The sequence below is a fragment of the Apis florea genome, unplaced genomic scaffold (assembly GCF_048593485.1).
Source record: "Apis florea isolate Af1SG1 unplaced genomic scaffold, ASM4859348v1 contig_2291_pilon, whole genome shotgun sequence".
NCBI classification, from domain to species: domain Eukaryota; kingdom Metazoa; phylum Arthropoda; class Insecta; order Hymenoptera; family Apidae; genus Apis; species Apis florea.
The window spans coordinates 3,377,357-3,395,518 of NW_028256553.1; the positions used below are offsets into that span (position 1 = coordinate 3,377,357).

General features: G+C 43.4%; 2 protein-coding genes across 2 annotated transcripts in view; one reads left to right on the top strand and one right to left on the bottom strand.

Moving 5' to 3' along the window:
* Nucleotides 1-11,113, top strand: part of LOC100867811 (uncharacterized) — a 38,084-nt gene extending 26,971 nt beyond the window's left edge. Inside the window, exon 10 of the mRNA XM_086903487.1 lies at nt 4,015-11,113. Coding sequence (XP_086759613.1) covers nt 4,015-4,477 — 463 coding nt within the window. The 3' untranslated portion in view covers nt 4,478-11,113. The remainder of the gene's footprint in view (nt 1-4,014) is intronic.
* Nucleotides 11,114-11,630: 517 nt separating this feature from the next.
* Nucleotides 11,631-17,558, bottom strand: LOC105735649 (uncharacterized). Its single transcript, XM_012487377.3, has one exon. It carries the CDS (start codon nt 17,143-17,145, stop codon nt 11,752-11,754), a length of 5,394 nt encoding a protein of 1,797 aa, XP_012342831.2. The 5' UTR covers nt 17,146-17,558; the 3' UTR covers nt 11,631-11,751.
* Nucleotides 17,559-18,162: the final 604 nt, after the last annotated feature.

Genomic DNA, 18,162 nt, shown 5'->3' on the forward strand with positions numbered 1-18,162 from the left:
CGACGAGCGCCCCTTTAATGGCTGGTGGTTGGTTTTGGCAGCCCAGTGGAGCATGGAGCGGGGATGGGCATCCACGCGAGCATAATCCATCACGGTGTGGGAAGTAGCGCGGGGGCAGGGGTCGGGGCTGGAGGCGGTGGAGGGACGGTAGGGGCAGCGACTGCCCCTCCAAACACCAACACTGCCTCCAATGCCTCCTCGCCTCAGCAAGAACCCACTTATGTTAATCTCTAGTCAAGCCTATCGCCTCCCTTCTACTGCAACACTTCTTCTTAAACAGTGGTCAGTCCCGACTTAAACCTAAGGGCGTAGCTGGCCCTCGCTATGCTCAGCCAACTCTGCTCGTTGCCCGTGAAAGTTGTGGATGAATGACGATAAACGAATCGAATGAAATTAAAAAAAAAAAAAAAAAAAAAATGGGAAAAGAGAAGATCGAGAAAGAACGAGAAGTATAATAATAATAATAATGATTTTTGGGGGATGAGTACAGTACGCGTGCTATCGCCTTTTTTTTTTATCTTTTTCTTTTTTGAAACAATTTCTTTTCCTACCAAATTTTTGACAATTTTGACAAACGATCCATTTTTTCGATCGAAATTTTGAAATTTTTGTATCGAATTTTATCGGGACGAGAGAAATGAGGGAGGGAGAGAGGGAGGGAGGGAGGGATTGGCTAGTGAAGTTTCCGGTTGTCGACACGAGCGGGCTGGCATAGTGAGCGGCACAGCGACGCCTTAATGCTCGCATTGTTTCTCATTGTTGTGGCTCTTTGCAGCTTATTATTGTTACATTTGATTTACCCTCGTTTAGTTGGACTTTACTCAGTGTTGCCCTTAGCATGGCTGGTCTGTAATACATATAATACATTTGTATGTATATATTTTATATATATATATATATATGTATGTATGACACACACACATATACACCTATGTTTATATATATATATATACATAAATATATACATTTATTGCGTACGTCTACTACGTGTAACCAAGATATATATATATATTATACTCTCTGTTCTTACAAACAAACATTGTTTTTTTTTGTTATGTTGTTTCGGTTCGGAACGTTTGGCTATAGAGAAGTATATACAATATACATATAATATATATTTATTACATATATTTATTCTGAATCTGATATATATATTTATTATGATTTTAATGGCATGGCAGTTCGTGTACGGTAATTATTACGACGATTAATGTGTTGGTAACGGATGTGTTGGATATTCTTCTTCTTTTTTTTTTTTTTTTTTTTTTTTTTCTTGTTTACTAGTACTACGTAAACATGATGTCATTTTATTCCAATTTTTTTTTATCTTTTTTTTATTTATTTATTTATTTTTTTTTTTAATTTTTCTTTACCTTTGATGTTTTCCGTTCTCTCTACTTTGTTTATTTATTTATTTTTTTAATAATTTTCATCTCTTGTTTCTTGTAATGTCGTAAGATGTATATTTGTTGCATTATTAATAATCGTATTACAGCCGCGTGTTCGTGATCTGATTCGAGACAGATAGCACCCGTGTCCCTTTCAGTGGAACGGGACGTTCGATGATCAGACCAGGTCTCGAGGCGCTTCGAAGTTCAAATTTCGCGCGTCGCCCTCATCTCTTTCGCTTCGTAGAGGCTTGGACGCGTTTCATCCTTGACTCATGCTTTCGTGTCCAGCTGCTGAATATATTTTCGAAAAATCGAATGGAAAACGATCTTTTGTGAATCATTCTCTTTGGAATAAAAGAATAACCCTTTGGAATCATTAAGAATTCAAATGCAGAAGAGAATAGAGTTTCGAAATTTTATCTGTGTGATCTATCTATATGTAAATCTAGAATTATATCTCTTCTATTTCGTTCCCTCAATTTTTAAATTTCTTTCGCTAAATTTATCCAAATATGATACAAAAAGTGATAAAAGAAGGAAGATCGAGTTAGGAGGAGGATAAATAACATAATGGAAAAATTCTTTCCACACATGTGGAATACTTTTATGCGCACGTGAAGTCTTCGACTCTTTTTTTTTTTTTTAGAACAGCCTGCATTCTTTCTATTGTTTGTTCGATATTAATTGGCCGCTCAAGGCCACTTAGCCAAACCGTGAACAACGTCACGAGTGACCACCTCTTCTCGTCGGTTCGCTACATGCTTCAGCTTTCTTTTGGATGGCCTTTGTAACAATAGGCTGAAACAAGCACAGAGCGACACGAGATGCAAGAGAAATGTAGGGAAAAGAATAGCTAAAGTCGCATAAATGAAAGGGTTATTCTTTAGAAATCATCGATTAATTTTTAAACGAACTGTAACAAAAATTTTGCTCGAAATCATTCGCTCGTGAAAAATTCATAAAGATTCGAATCGAATTGATTTATTTCCCTTCCTTTTTTTCCTTTTAATTCAAGCAGCTGGACAACGATGTAAATCAATAACGATCAAAATATGTAAAAATATTTCGATCTTTAAATTCGCTTTTTAAATTCAGACGTGCCTGCGAACAATTGACGTCCTGCTCCAACAATCGTGATGATATAATTCATATGTACGAGAGAGAGAGAGAGAGAGAGAGAAAAAAAGAAAAAGAAAGAAAAAGAGAAAAGAAAAAAAGAAAAGATTAACTGGCTAAGAGATGAATAATGAGAGCCAATGGCAGAGCGATAAATGTCTCGACTGCGATGCAGTTAGCAAACGAGGTCGGTCGGGCTCACTTTTCGGGAATTTTGCAGTAGTAAATTGATAATTAAAAAAAAAATACATGTCCTTTTCGTTTCGTTTTTATCGTAATAATTTAATAAGAGAAGAAAAAAACGAAAAATTTGTCACGCGATCGAAATTAATAAAATCGGTTATTATCGTCTCTCTTTTTTCTTTCTGTTCGTTTCAATTTTCATTTCCGTTTCATTTTCCCCCGATGAAAAAATTGTAATATCGAAAGAAAGAAAATTAATAATGAAAATAAAAAAAATATATATACATACATACACATACATATATATATATATATATATATTTCGATCGAGAAAGAGAGAAAGAGAGCGTGATGAAAGTTCCAAGTTCCACGTAACATTGATCACATTGATTCGCGCGGGCACTTTCGCGAATTTTTCTTCTAGAAAAAAAAAGAGAGAGAGAGAGAAAACGAAAGAGAAAGATAGATTTTTTCTTCTGCAGCGTGATTCCGTGATCGATTTTTGGACGACGCGATACAAAACGGCGCTCGGGACACGTAGTTCTCTCGCCTACGGATTAAAACCGCGCCACCCCTCCCCCCATCCTTTCCAGCAACTCCACCTCGCCCATCCTTGTGCCCATTTGGCATTTGAATTCTTTTTGTTGAGACTTTCGTTTTTCACGTATACATTTATTACACCACAGTTATTTGCTTGTTACATCTGAAGTTTTTGAGCATGGCATTTGCAGCGAGTGATTCCGTGTCGAACAATAAAATACCGGCCGCGCAGACATCTCGTTCAAAAAAATGTTATTAAAAACAATATTATTACACGAAGTTAAAGTTATCGGGGAAAAAGGATCTTTGAAATGAGAATACATATGTGTGAAGATAAAAAGAAGTTGTTCTTCTAAAAAAATTCTTTTTTTAATACGTTTCGAACGTTGAAATTATTGAATCACGGTACTATCAAATCTATCTTAACTCACCCTCCCAGTTTTGAATTGATTAATTATTAAAAACACTCTCGTCGAGATGTCTGCGCGGTTAGTCCTGCTACGACCACGAGTGACCGCATGCTCTTTTAGTTGGTATAATAATACTGGATGTAACCTTCCACGGGAGGCTTCGAACGTTGTTCTAACCAAACTAACCACACTTTCACTTTCGGAATTAAAAATTCTGTCGCAAACGCGTGTAAAAAGAGGAAAAGAGGAAGAGAGAGAAAAGGAAGAACAACATTTAAAGCCCTCCGAACATTAATTTTACGTAACCACACGACCACCCAACCCTAACGAAGGCAAAGTTCACCAAACACTAATCTCCAATTGCTTGTTCGCAGACGTAAGAAGAAATGTATCAGATACATGGGGGAGGGAGGAGAGGGCGACGGCGAAGCGGATGGCGAAGGCGACGACGACCACTCGGAGGACAACCTCGGCAGCGTGGGGGAGGCAGGGACTCCCGAGGAGGACGAGTCCCTGAGCAGCCCCGGGGGTTTGTCCGCGTTGTCTAGTCTGGCCAGCCCGTCACTGGTGTTACAGTCGCCCTCGAGCCTGGCCAGCCCGTGCCCCTGCCCCCTGACGCCCCCGGTGCCGCCTCCGCCCCTGCCCAACCCCACGAGCCAGCCGCACAACAATCAGCAACCGGTGCAACCGCCGCCCCCGCATCGTAACCCGGTCGGCACCAATCCCCACGACATCAACAACCCCCTTAGCGTGAACCAACTGACCGGCCAGTGTATAAAGAGTGAAGTGGTGTCGGCACCCTCGGGCACGTCCAACCCGGCGATCAGTGTTACGTAGCCCCGGCCGGAACCACGCGACAAGACTGTTGCTGCCACCGTTGCGCGTGTAGCCGACAACAGGGTCCGTGTTGAACAGACGAGGTGGTGGTGGTGGTGGTGGTGGTGGTGGTGGTGGTGCTGGTGGTGGTGCTGGATCGTTCGAACGATTATCGCGATCATCCAGCCGGCCGCGATTACCAGCCGCCTGTCTGGCCTCCTCTTCTGCGTGCTTCTACCATCCCTCCGCGTGAGATACCCCAGCTGGTGGTGGTGGAGGATGATGATACCGAGGAGGTGGACCAAGAGGAGACGCTTGTTCGTACTTGGACCGATTGGATGGAACCAAGTTTGACGTTTGGTTACGTTTTCTCGAGATTAACAGGATGTTGGATAAGGAAGGAAGGAGGAGGAGGAGAGGAGGATCGTCCTCGATTACGAGCAAGGTTCGGAGGGGATGGTTCGATCGCGCGACGTGGAGGATCGCCTGGGATGTTGTTACCCGGGTATATATAATAATAATAATCCGACTTCCACCCTCCCCTCCTTCGAACGTTCGCTCAATTAATTCTGAGAAGAGAATTGAGAGGAGGAGGAGGAGGAGGAGGGGGAGGGTGAAAGACGTTCACGTTTCGTGTGACGTAGCGTGAATAATGGACACAAGCGAACGGGATGTGTGGGAGGGAGGGAGGGAGGGAGGGGGGAAGAGATAAGCGAGGAAAGCGGATGAAAATACGATGCAGAAATACTCAGGACCAAGTGTCTGGCTGTAGTCACCCACTCGAGAGAGAGAGAGAGAGAGAGAGAGAGAGAGAGAGAGAGAGAGAGAGAGAGCAAGATTGTTAGGTCGTGCGTGATGGAGAATGTGGAGAAGGATGAGAGGGAGAAAGAAAGATGCGATACGATTGTGTGAAAGAGAGTACATATGTGTGTATGTGTGGGTATGAGTGAAATTTATAGGGTGGCGAATAAAAAGTGCGCGTGACACAGCTTGTAGTCCTTGTTACGTTGTGATGCCAATGACTGAGAGGTCATGTTCCTGTGCCAGGTACTATATTCTATAAAGTAATTAAATACCGCAGACGTAATAACTAAAGGTTATTAAAACGAGGAAGCAAGAAAGAACGAAAATTGAGAATAATGTGTATGTGTTGTGTGTGGAAAAGAGAGAGAGAGGGAAAGAGAGAGAGAGAGAGAATGAGATGAACGGAGAAAAAGAAGAAGAGAGAGCAAGATTTAGATATGATGATGAGTTTGAACAAGACGAGAGAGCAAGACGATTTTCTCGTAATTCATTTCTTTTTTCTTTTTTTTTTGATTCGACCTCATTGTGTCAAAATACCTATTCTTCTGTGTACGTAATTTGTTATTTTTTTAAAAGTCTATATACACACACACATACCGTGCGATTGATTAGCGTGTAAGATCTCTTTTCTTTTATTTTCTTTTCTTTTTTTTTTTTTTTTTTTTGAGACCTTTCCTTTTTCATAAATCTTCACCCAATCTTTCCTTTCCACAATTTTCAATTATGGATCGCGATGCGTGGCGAAGAGGAAATTCGACTCCGCCTTTTTAATTCTTTGATTCTTGTTTTATTAATTCGGGACCACCCCGAATCGATCTCCATCGCATAATAAACTAAACTTTTTAGACGAAAATCTCAGGAATCTTTACCGAACACGACGATGATTCTCTTCTCCCGAACGATCTGCTGCGATAATTTTTGACAGAAAAGAAGTATACGAAAATGAAATGCGATCGAGGAACGAGGCGAGTACAAGCCGCCCCCCGCGCTTTCGAGTTAAAAATCGATCGAGACAATAACCGAGAGACTGTTCTGTCGTCGAACGCGCGTCCCAGAGCTTCCATTAGAAACCAATGTCCAAGGGTATTTATGTATACTCGAGTTCGTTCCTCAACGATCGTTCGTGATCGGGGAAGAAAGACACCATATAAATTTTTCGTTATTCAACGAGTGTCGTTACGTCGCAATCGAGTAAAGAGATCGTTTTTTCAAGTGTTCGCTTCTTCCTCCTCCTCTCCCCCATCCCTCCTTCCAATTCGTTTGTTTTCTTCTTTTTTCTTTTTTTATTTTTTCCACGCCACAATATGTTCCCTGACGAAGCAGGGAATTAATCAGACTTAATTCGTTATTAGATAATTAGTTAGAATCGAGAAAATTCTTCTTTTCTTCGAAGAAAATACTTTCTTTTTGTCGTTCTTTTTTCGTTTCGTTTTCTTTTTTTTTTTTTTTTATCTTTTTGTTATCCTTACTTTTCTTTCCCCAGAAAATTTTAAGAGATCAATCGAAAGGGATAGACAGATTCTGGAGTTTTTTCTTTTTTTTTTTTTTTTGAATGAAAAAGAATCCATCTATTCCTGCGATTTGACGATGTTTCCACTCTTAAGATTTTCTGAGGCAGAGAAAGAGAAATGTGCAAGAATGGAAATTGAAAAATTCGTCGATGTTTTATTTCGTAATTATTATGATTATAGCGTGATTAAATGTTTGTTCACTCGGATGGTCGGTCGCAGCGACGAGTTTCCGCCATGCCTCTTTTGTGTCACATTTATCGTGTTGTTTTACGTGTAATAAGCCTCGGTAAACCTCACCGCTCATTGTTGTTGTATAGGAAAACAATTAAAAGAGAAAGAAGAATATTTTTAGTTGATCGTGAGTCCGTTTTACTTTTTTTTTTTTTTTTTTTTTTACGTTCCTTTTTTTATTTCCACCCCCGTCCTCCTTATTATCCCCCGTTTTCCCCTTTCTTTCTTTTTTTTTTTTTTTTAACCGCGCTTTTGCGTTTTGAATCCTTGTTATCGCGGAATAAGCGCGCGAAGCGAATCGAGGATTTTCTTTTTTTTTTTTTTTGCGTATACGTCTCCGCGCGACGATACACACGTTTGTATTCACGTTTTACGTTCATTTTATGTTTTCAATTTTTCTTGTTGTATTGTAATCAGAGATTCACCGACGATTATTATTCACGAAGCACGAAGAAAATAGGCTGATCGTTGAATAATTTCGCGGAGAGTTTTATATTTAGAGTTCTTTTTCTTCTCTCTTCTTCTTCTTCTTTTTTTCATTTTATAACTCTCGTACGATTTCTTTTATCGTCTCCTTCTTTTTCGTATACGTTGATTGCGATAATTTCCAATAATCGCGAATTTTATATTTTCTTTTTCAATTCAATTTTTCAGCGATCGACCGATCGTTTATTTATTTTTAATTCGAATTCCGCGAAATTATTATCGCGAGAAGCCTTTTCAAAATGTTATCGTTACTCTTTTTTTTTTTTTTCTTCTTTTTTTCGTTTGTACGTATATTCGTATGTATACATAACGTGCAATCCTCGGTGCAATCTCTCTCTTCCTACGCTTCCCATCGAGAGAATTTAGAAATAGAAGAAATGAGAAGAAGCGAAGGAACGCGAAAGCGGAAAAAAAGGAAACGAAGAGACGAGAAAAAACGATTTGCGAGAAATTTCATTATCGAACGTTTCTTTGCGTTTTCTTTCCCCCCCCCCCCTTTTTTTTCTTTCTTTCTTTCTCTCCCGCGTTTTCATTAGCGAAGCACCTTTTTTATGTACATAAGATAGAGATACGTTTTTTCTTTTTTTAAAAGTTGCATTTGTTGCGTCGAATGGGAAAGTGCAATGGAGGAACCGTGACGAAGAAGAGAAAGAAGAAAAGAGAGAAAAGGAAGAAGAAAAACAGGAAGAAGAGGTGGACGAGGGGAAAAAAAAAAAAAAAAAAAAAATAGCAAAAGAGATGCGTTGTGTCGAAGTCACGCGAAACGTGTCAAAAAAAAAAAAATATAAGAAAAAGGAGAGGGAATGAAACTGTGTATGTATGTGTGTGTACGTGTGCGTAAAACTAAATGAAACCATTAAAAGAAATATTTTTCTTTCTTTTCTTTTCGCCGCTTTATCTATTCTCTCTCTCTCTCTCTTTTTCTTCCTTTTCCATTATTTTTCCATTATTTTCTTCCGTGTCTCTATTTCCACGTTTATTATTCTTCTCGATAACCCTGACTGAAGCGACCACAATGATGCCTGTACAGCGTAAGAAGCGTAAGATTTAAAAAGCTTGTAACACGCGTCGACCGATAAACGTGCCATAACGACATCATGCCAATATTAACGATAATACGATACTTTTTTACAATTACGATCCGTTTCGAACAGAAAAAGAAAAGGCTCTGTCAGTCGGTGTAACGAACGATTATTTGCGCGTTCACCACGGGTTCTGCACGCCTCTCTGATTCTTTTTGCCGCGTTTTTACCCGTTTCTTCTCTCCCTTCATTGCCTCGTTCCCTCTCGATCATCGCGAGACACCGTTGCACGCGATCCTCGCATTCTAACGTCACGAATCCCAAAGGTTCTTCGAGATCCAGCCTCCACGATCCCCCCCTCGATAAACCAATAAACGTTGGTCTAAGTGGTCCTTGTAGGGGCTGATCCCAAGTTTAACGTGCATAAGTTTTCCTGACAGAAAGTGTTCGAGCATCCTTTTCAGTTTATAGAAGTTTACGTCCGTCTTTTATGTTTCTTACACATCAATTTCGATTTCGATGAAATTTTTAGCATACGTGACATAAATCTTCCGAATAAGTGAATTTTTTTTTTTTTAAATTTTATCCAATAACTTTGCTTCAAATATTTTAAAGGACGATGGAATACTTTTTGCCAAGAATTGCACGAATCACGAGGAATCTCTTTATACCTTGGACTCGTTATACTTGTTATTTAATCCTTTGCGGTCGTAATGATTTGTGGCATGGATGATTGTGTCGTGGATATCTTTATTAATTTCTTTATAATTTTTTTTTTTAAGTCGAATAATTGCACGTGGAATTGGATCAATTATTGTATCCGAAAATTTGGCTGATTAAATTTTGTAAATTTTATTTGAATTTATTTCATTTAAATAAGATATGACTTCTCGTTCAAATAATAGAAATTCACATTCGTATAAATGATGGATTCAATTGGCAGAAGTTCAATCAATCGAGGACTAACTGAAATTTCGTCCCAATAAATGGGAGTTCAGATAAATGAAGTACGATTGCATTATGTATTCTATTATCAACAGCACGTGTACCTCGCCACACACTTCGATCGCAAAGGTTTTAAAACTCTCAAATGAATCAATTTAATATTCAACCAGTGCTTAATAATCTATCCTAATTTTCAAAAATCTTCTCCAAAAATTTCACGTCTAGAAAAAATTTCTAGAAAAAAAGAAAATCACACGTGCGAGAGAATGTAAAAGCGAAAGTTAAAGAAATAACAATGAGAATCGTATCGGATCGAGAGCCGATCGAGGCGTCAAACGAGCGAGCAAGGACGACCAGCGGTTCACGGAACGAGCGCGAGAAAAAGAGAGAAAGATAATGAGCGAGCGAGAGAAGGAGGAGTACCACCGATTGTACTGACAGACGTTAGCCACAAAGCTCGTTAAGCCGTGTATTATTCCGTGTGTATGTGTGTGTGTGTGTGTGTGTAGTGCGTGAGTGAGTGCGTGCGTGAGTGCGTGCGCATGCGACACGATGACTGGTGTGTGTCCGAGTTGCGGGGGCAGAGAATACGTATGAAACGGACGATGCTCGATTCTATACCGGAATAGGCATACAGCATTTAAACGCATTTCCTCCGCACGTGGTTGCATCGAGAAAGAAAATTATTCCACGACCAAGTTAAACCGTCCCGACTACCGTTCGACAATCGCTCGAGGATTCGTCGATTCGTTCTCCCGTACACGTGATTCTTCCTGGTGATATATATATGTATCTTAAAATCTTCGAAAAGAATCACTGTGTACGATGCAACACTGTATACGATTCCAAGATTCAAGTTTTATTCTTGATAACAGAAAACGGATCTTCTTTTTCGGGTAACGGGAGTCAGGACGACGATTTCTTTTCTTTTTCTCTTTTACCGAGTCAGAATCGTTCGAATCGTTCGAATTCTAACGCCCGTGACACTCGGCGTTGATTCACTTTGCGAGGAACGAGACGACGTCACGAGGGTCCGTCGTGGCCCCCACGAGTGGTCAAGGACGAGGAAGCTATTCCTCCTCGTGTGATACTTTTTAAGAAAAATGGAAGAGGGAGAGAGAGAGAGAGAGAGAGAGAGAGAGAGAGAGGGAGAGGGAAGATAGACACGCCTTTGTACGCGTTCTTGCGATTGGAACGAAAGCAAACGTCGTCGACGAAAGAACGATCGCAGGCGTGGAATAGCTTCCGGGATCCGTTTGTAAACACGGCCTACAGACCGCGTGAGACGTCAATACGTAGAGTCACTGGGGAACGCCCTGGCCGTGGCCGATCACGAACCGTGCTTTTTCTTCGAGCTTTCTTCGAGAAGAGAAAGGAGAGAGGAGAGATCCCGCCGCGGTTAGGCTCGTCTCGCTTCAAGGAGTGGTTGTAACATATTGTAAAGTATCACCGACAGTTTCTCAGCTGCGTTGTACAGTGTTTTCTAAGTATCTAGTTTATATAGCGTGTAATTGAAGAGGATACATTGTATTTACACTAAATAAGTGATCTGTATCAAATTCATTCTCGTATAGCCTGTACTCCTACTCATTGTAGATGCTAAAAGTGATTTGTGTCATAAAGAAACCTATAAATAAAATTAGCAATTTGAGAATGTTGTCGACCGCGTGGATTCATTGACTGTTTCACCTCTGCTTGCCCGTTCTTTGCACGGAAATCAATACGGCCGTTCGAAATAGAAATAATCGAAATACTTATTAATTATCGCTGCTGGGACAATGTTTGTGTTGTAATGTAATTAATCGATGTTTTCGTTCATAATCGACTTGAACGACACGATCGATCTTTGGACAAAGAACAGGTTTAACACGTAACAGGGTAAATTTTTGCTACGATTAGTAGAGAGATTATCGGTATTATCCCCATCTCTTGGAAGTCGCATAAGCGACAGTTTCTAGACCGATGCTCGCCTAGAGAGAGCTGCGACCAGAGTACTTTTTTCCGATTATATTATATTAAACGATTCGCGGGAAATTCAGGAGAGAGTAAGCGAAGAAGAAATGGAATAAAAAATTTAAAAATAAAAAGTACTAGTCTTCTGAGAATTTGTTTGTCTTTTCTTTAATACATTCACCATCCGACCCACCACCATCATCATTGATTGTTTCTACTAAATCGATCAAATTAACTTTATTATAATATATATAACGTCAAATTTTTTTTTTTATATCAAGTCTAAGGAAAAAAAAAAAAAAAAAAAAAGGAAAACAAAAAAATTAGACAAATCTTTATTCTCTTATTGTATGCATTTCGGCGGACATCCGGTCTTCGCGTCCGAGAAAAAGTACAAGCTCAACACGTTCACGGCGTTCAACGTGTACACGTTCGGTGTCTTTAGATTGCAATTGGTCACGAACATCCTGGCCATCTTCATGATGTTCTCACACTTCATCACGCAGGCCGCCCCATCGAAGCTTGGCCTTCCTTGATCGTTCCTCGCGCAAGGATCGAACAGATAAAACTTGCCGTAATGCTGCATCACGGCGACCGCCATATTGGTGGTGTGAAGGATCCCGGCGCAGTTCGAGCGGAAGAACATGGTCAAAGATTCGGACAGATCGAACGCGTGAAGCAAACCAGCCGTTGTATGGTTATGAACGTGTATAGTGGCTCTAAAGTCGCCAACGATGAAGACGGTTAACAACTCGCTGGGCGATAAATTCCTGTTCCCGGGCCGGGTAGCCCGCACGCTGTCCGAGTGTAAAAAATCGCCGTATCTGAGAATGGCGTCGATCAGTTCGGGCGTCCACGTGGAAGGGACGTGGAGAAGGCCGACCACGATGCCTACAGCGGCGATCGCCGTACTCTGGAAACCTCTCGTTTCCGGATTCCAGATCCGATGGTGCATGTGCAGCGTTCCAAGAAGGATGCTGAGCTCCTCGTCGACGATGTTGTAATCGGTGACCGTCTCCACGTCGAGCGTGGTGTTCCTCTTCATGGACATTACCGGGATGAGGGGAGTGGTGCAGTCGAAGTAGGATCTGAAACCGGCCGGGCACGGCAGAGGCTCGATCATGGCGGTCTTGATGATCACTCTGCAGATCTCGTAGCGGCCGTATTTGTCCTGCTCGTCGATGTTCGCGAACATAACCTCGTAGAGCGGTTCCAGGCAGGCGAACCACATGACGCAAGAGGTGCCGTAGAAGTCGGGCAAGCCTTGATCGCTTCTCGCGCGAGGATCGTACATGAAGTAGATGCCCATGTCCTTCCAGATGGCCACCGCTCCGCGATCGGTCACCAAGATCCCGGCCCGATTCTTCTCGAAGAACTGTGGGATGCCCTGCTCGAGGAGGATCGGGGGCGGCGGCGGGGCTCGAACTCTGAGAACTCTTCTGGTCCTTGTCCTCCTTCTGTCCACCGCCCGCTTCGTCGGCTTTCGCACCTTCTTTTTGTCCTCGGGATCCGGGGGCGGCATCGCGACTATACCGGCCACCGTGGCCGACTCTATGTCGGCCGTCAGGATATTGACCCCCACGTAGAACACCCTGATGATGTCCTTCGGTTTCACCCGGACCAGGGTCGGCTTCGCCTTCTGCGTCGCTCTGTGCACGTTGATACCGATCGCGAGGATCTCGTCCATGGTCTTCTTGGTCCAAGTGACCGGATTCTTCACCACCGACATCCCGAGGGCGACCACGCAATTCGCCGCCCCCTGTTTGTTACGCAGCTGTTCCGGGAAAATCTCGTCGCCCTGGTGGTAGCTGCCCCTCAAAAGTGCCCGAGCCTCGCCCCGCACTCTCCTGTAGGCGTTCAACGGGGGCAAGTTCGAGGGGCGCACGGCGGAGCTCGGGTCGAACTTCCACGGGGGTAGCTTGTTCCAATTGACCACGTCGATGGCGATCATCTCGTAATCCCCCTCGGTCCCGAGGAAATTTTTCAGATAATCGATGAAAGTCGCGATGTTGATGAAACGTAACACCTTCGGTCTCACGATCCTCGCGTCCTCGGGACCGGTCACCCAGTCGGGTATCAAAGCGTAGTAATCGTTGAACGACTTCCAAATAGCTATGTTCCTGTTCTTGCCAACGGTCAGCGCCCCCGAGTTGTACCTCGAGAAGAAGTTGATTATCCCCGTCCTGAGATCTTGAACCTTGGGCGGTTTGGCGGTGAGGCTGCCAGCCTCTACGCAGTCCTTGATGCTCAGGTTGATCCGCCGACTCGAGAGGAAAAATTCCGTCATTATGTCGTTGATCCTAAGCACGGCCCCCTGGCCGAGCCTCTCCACGCACTTGGAGTGCAGTTTGTCCCCGGTCACTATAACCTCGTCGAGGACCGCCTGCGTCCAATACCTTGGCTCGTACACCTTCGCGAACACGATCGCCATCACCGCAATGGCGGCAGTTTGGTTGTTTCGGTTCGCTTTCTCGAATTTAACGTCGTCCATGGCAATCGTGCCGTCGATGCTCCACACGCCCTCGGTCATCTTAGGGAAATGATACCACAGGCTGTCCCCGGAGCTGGGCTTCGCCGGCCGTTCCTCCTCGGCCACGCGTGTCTCGTACGCGTTGTCCATGGTGACAACGTCGATCACGAAATCCTCGCCGGTGGCCACCGTTTGAATCGCGGCGGCCAATGACGGAATGTCGGTGAACCACATCACGGCAGCCGCGCCGTCCTTCTCCCTGGGCTCTCCCCTCGTGTCCCTCCCCTTGGGATCCATCATGAAGAACGCCTCGCCCTCCCTCCAGAACGGCATTATCACGTGGTTCTGCCTGAATATACCCATGGCATTGGTCTCGAAGAACGTCTCCAACGCCGATGGCAGATCGGTAGTCTTCCCAGACGTTGTCTCCTCCTCGAGGGTGACGTACATCCGATTCACACCGACCGCGAAATCCTCGCTGATCTCGCTGGGAAGAAGATAGGTCCTCGGTGATTCCTCCTCCTCCTCCGGCAGATTCTCCAAATTGTCCATGGTGATTTTGTCGCCTATCTTGAGTATATCGTCGACCACCTCCCTGTACCAGAGGTGGGGATTGTACAATTTGGTCATCCCCAACGTTGCCAAAGCGCTTCCCGATTGCTGCTTGTCCCTGCTGTGCCTCTTGAATATCACCTCGTTGGCCTGGTTGAAGCTTCCTAATAAAATGGCCCCGGTCTCGCCCATGTTGAGATAATTGTTCAAGTCAGGCTTCACGGGGATTTGCTTGTCCGCCTCCATCTCCTCCTCGGTCATCTCGGAACCGATCGAGACCACTTTCATGTTATGAATCGAGAACTCGTTGCTGGTCTCAGGATCCTGGCCGGCGTTCGTTTCGATTATTTTCGCCAGAACGGACAGATCCAGCGTTCTAATCACGCAGGCCGCGTTTTCTACCTCCTCCTCCTCCTCCACCGCCCAAAGCCCCTGCCTGTTTCGAGGATTGGGATCGAAGCAGTAATACGCGGTTTGCACGAATATGTCGTCCTTGTGCTTCACCTCCTCGTCGACTTTCCACACGGCCACGGCCAAGTTCTTCACGTCCACGATCCCGTAAAGATGCTCCTCGAAGAAACGTTTCAGGGCGTCGTTCAGATTCGGGACATCGCTGTTAGGCGGCGAGGTCAAATCCCCGGTGATGGTGCCTTCCTCCACGTCGATCTTCACCTTCCTGTTCTTAAAGTACAGGTTCTTCTTCAAGTTCGAAACGAAGAAGTATCGCTCCACATCCTCGCCCACTTCCACGATTGGATTACACCAATTGTAGTAAACGTCCCCCTCTCGGACTATGGTGTCGACAGTGTCGTTGATCCACTTTTGAGGCGGTGTCTCTTTCGCGCTGATGAGCGCAATCACTGGCATGGCCAATCCCTGAATCCCCCGGCTCTCGTCCTCGAATTCCTCGTCCTCGTTCGATATTGTCCCCTGAAGGACCCACGTCTCGCCCGCTGTTCCAGGCTGAAAATCGTGCCACGCCCTCGTCCCGGGGATATCATCCGGGATCGTGATGTGCCTGATGGTGAAACGGTCGTTCTTCTTATGCTGTTCCACGTTCTTCACGAATAACGCGGCCAACGCGTCTGTGGTGGGGAATCTTATCACGCAACAGTTTCCCTTCTTCCTTTCGGAATCCTCCGCCTTGGCGCCTCTCGCCACCTTCTCCTCCCGTATCCTGGTCCCGATAGAATCGCACTGGCGGGGATCGAACATGTAGAAATAATCGTCCTGGCTCCATATCGCGACAGACATGGAGGAGGACTCGATCACGCCTTCGGTGTTGACCAGGAAGAACTCTTCCAACGCTTGCTTCAGATTCAACACCGTGGGAATTTTCGAGGTGAGGGTGCCGGTGACCGTGATCAGATCCACGTCTATAACTATCTTCCTTCCCTCCACGTCAATTTTCGTGTCGTTTAGATCGGGGGCGGTCATGTTCTTCATCATCGGTTTGGCGGACTTCACCTCGGCGTACACGGTGTCGCCCAACGCCAATATCTCGTCCAATTTCGGCCTCAGCCAAGTTTTCACCGGGTGAACCTTTTTCATGGCGATGGCCATCACGCAATTGGCAACATTTTGCGCCCCCTTTCCCTTGTACATCTCGCTGTGCTCGTGGGTCAAGCCGTGAAGGATCGCCATGTTGCCGGGGAGCTCTCTGAACGTGGACGGCACGTTCACGTGCATGTCCTCGTAAGTGTAGCCGGTGTCAAATTTGTTCTGGTCGACGAGTGGGTCGGTGGCGAAACGTTTGTCGATGCTGAAATTCGAGATAGTGATCGCCAACGGCTCCTTGTGGATCTTGGCCTGCGTGATGGTTTTCATTTTGTCCCCTTTCGGCACTGGTTTCGTACAGTCCATCTTGTTCTCATCGATGTCGACAGGGTTGATAGATCTCAGCACGTTTCGGTCCACGTGCAAGCGAGTGGGGCTTGGCAAACGGTCGAGGTATCCTCGGCCCACCTCGTTCACCCTCAATACCGTCACCTTGTCGATACAGTATCTGGAATCGTACTTGGGGTCCATGTTCTTGAGAAAGTGATCGCGGATGTCGTTCAAACATTTGAATCTCATTACGCAGGCAACACCGTCTGGATGGTGAATGCCTTCCTCGTCGCAGGGCGCAGGGTCGAAGAAGAGGAAACCGATTTCGGGATGCCGCCACATAGCCATCGAAGTCCCCTGGGCCGTGATCACCCCGGCATCGTTGTTCTTGAAGAATTTTTGCAACCCGTCGGCAAAGTCAGGGCAACCGATCGTTTCGCTGAACAGATTTCCGTAAATTCCCGTTTCCTCGACGCAAACTAAAATTTTGTAATTGGCGATGTAGAATTCCGGATGGACCAGGCTGCTCTTCATGTATTCGCTCTCCTTCACTTGATTCCTCATCACGCTGGTGCGAAACACTTTGTCACCGTACTCTAATATTTGATCGACGTATTCTTTCATCCACTCCTTCGGTTCGAAGAGACGCCCGTAGACGATGGCTACGATCGATGCAGGGGCGGCTTGCCGGCCACGGCTTCTGTATTTGAAGTGTTTATCGGTCATCGCGTACGAGCCGCGTAGAATCGCCGAATTTGGCGTTAAAACGCGGAATCGGTGCCATCGTTTTCCCAATTCGTATCGTTTCTTCTTTCTAGGCTGGGCATCGCCCTCGCCAGATGTACCTGGAACATCTGCGATAGCCACTTTCCTCTCTGCATCCGTCATTTTGTCTTTTTTTTTTTTTTTTTTTTAGATTTACGTTATTACTTGGAAAAACAAGTATTTATCTTATTTCCGTAAAAAAAATTTTCGTGATATATATATATAATATGTATATATATATATATACATATATATACACACATATATAGTACTTTCCTATGATCACTCTCTTTACGTTTTAGTTAACCAATTCATGATTAAAAATCGAAAAAGAACGGTACTTGCCTGTACCAATTTAAATAAAATCGATTTCAATATGAATATCGAAAAATACTCATCTTTAACAAAATCAAGGAATCAACGAACGTGAAAGGTTTTTTGTAAATTTTTACTCGCAAATTTTCCTTATACATGTCTGAAAAATATTGCAGATTACTATCACGAAGATCGTCAATGGGATGAAATGGGACGAAAATCAAAACTGATATCGATACAATAACGTGAAATTGAATTTTCAAAGTATATAGGGGTTAAAAGATAAAAAACCAAGGGATGATTTATTATTTTTTTATTGTATGTCCTCTATTTGACAATCTCAAGAATACTTTTCCGGCGTAAATTTCAACAATATGATTTATATGTCACTTGTAAATATAAAATTTAACGTATATAACGTATTATATACATACCTGGTAAATATGTATGTAAGTATATATTTGATGTATAAAGATATTGTATTAACAAAATCATGAAAAATTATGAAATTAAGATATCCGGATTAAATGAGTTAAATTTGATGCAAAAAGATAAATGAATATATAGATTAAATATTCCATTTATTATGAAAATTGAAAATAATTCGATATGTACTTGAAAATAATATTTTGTTTAAATAAATAGATAAATCTATTATAATAATAATTCTGATCGTAAATTTTTTTTTTTCACTAAGCAATAAAATATAATGATGCCTTTAATTTAATAATGCGCACAAAGAAAAATATTTATTTACAAAAAAAAAAAACACGAGATAAATGTATTTTCGATCAAAATTAGATAGAATAAAAAAATGCAAAAAAA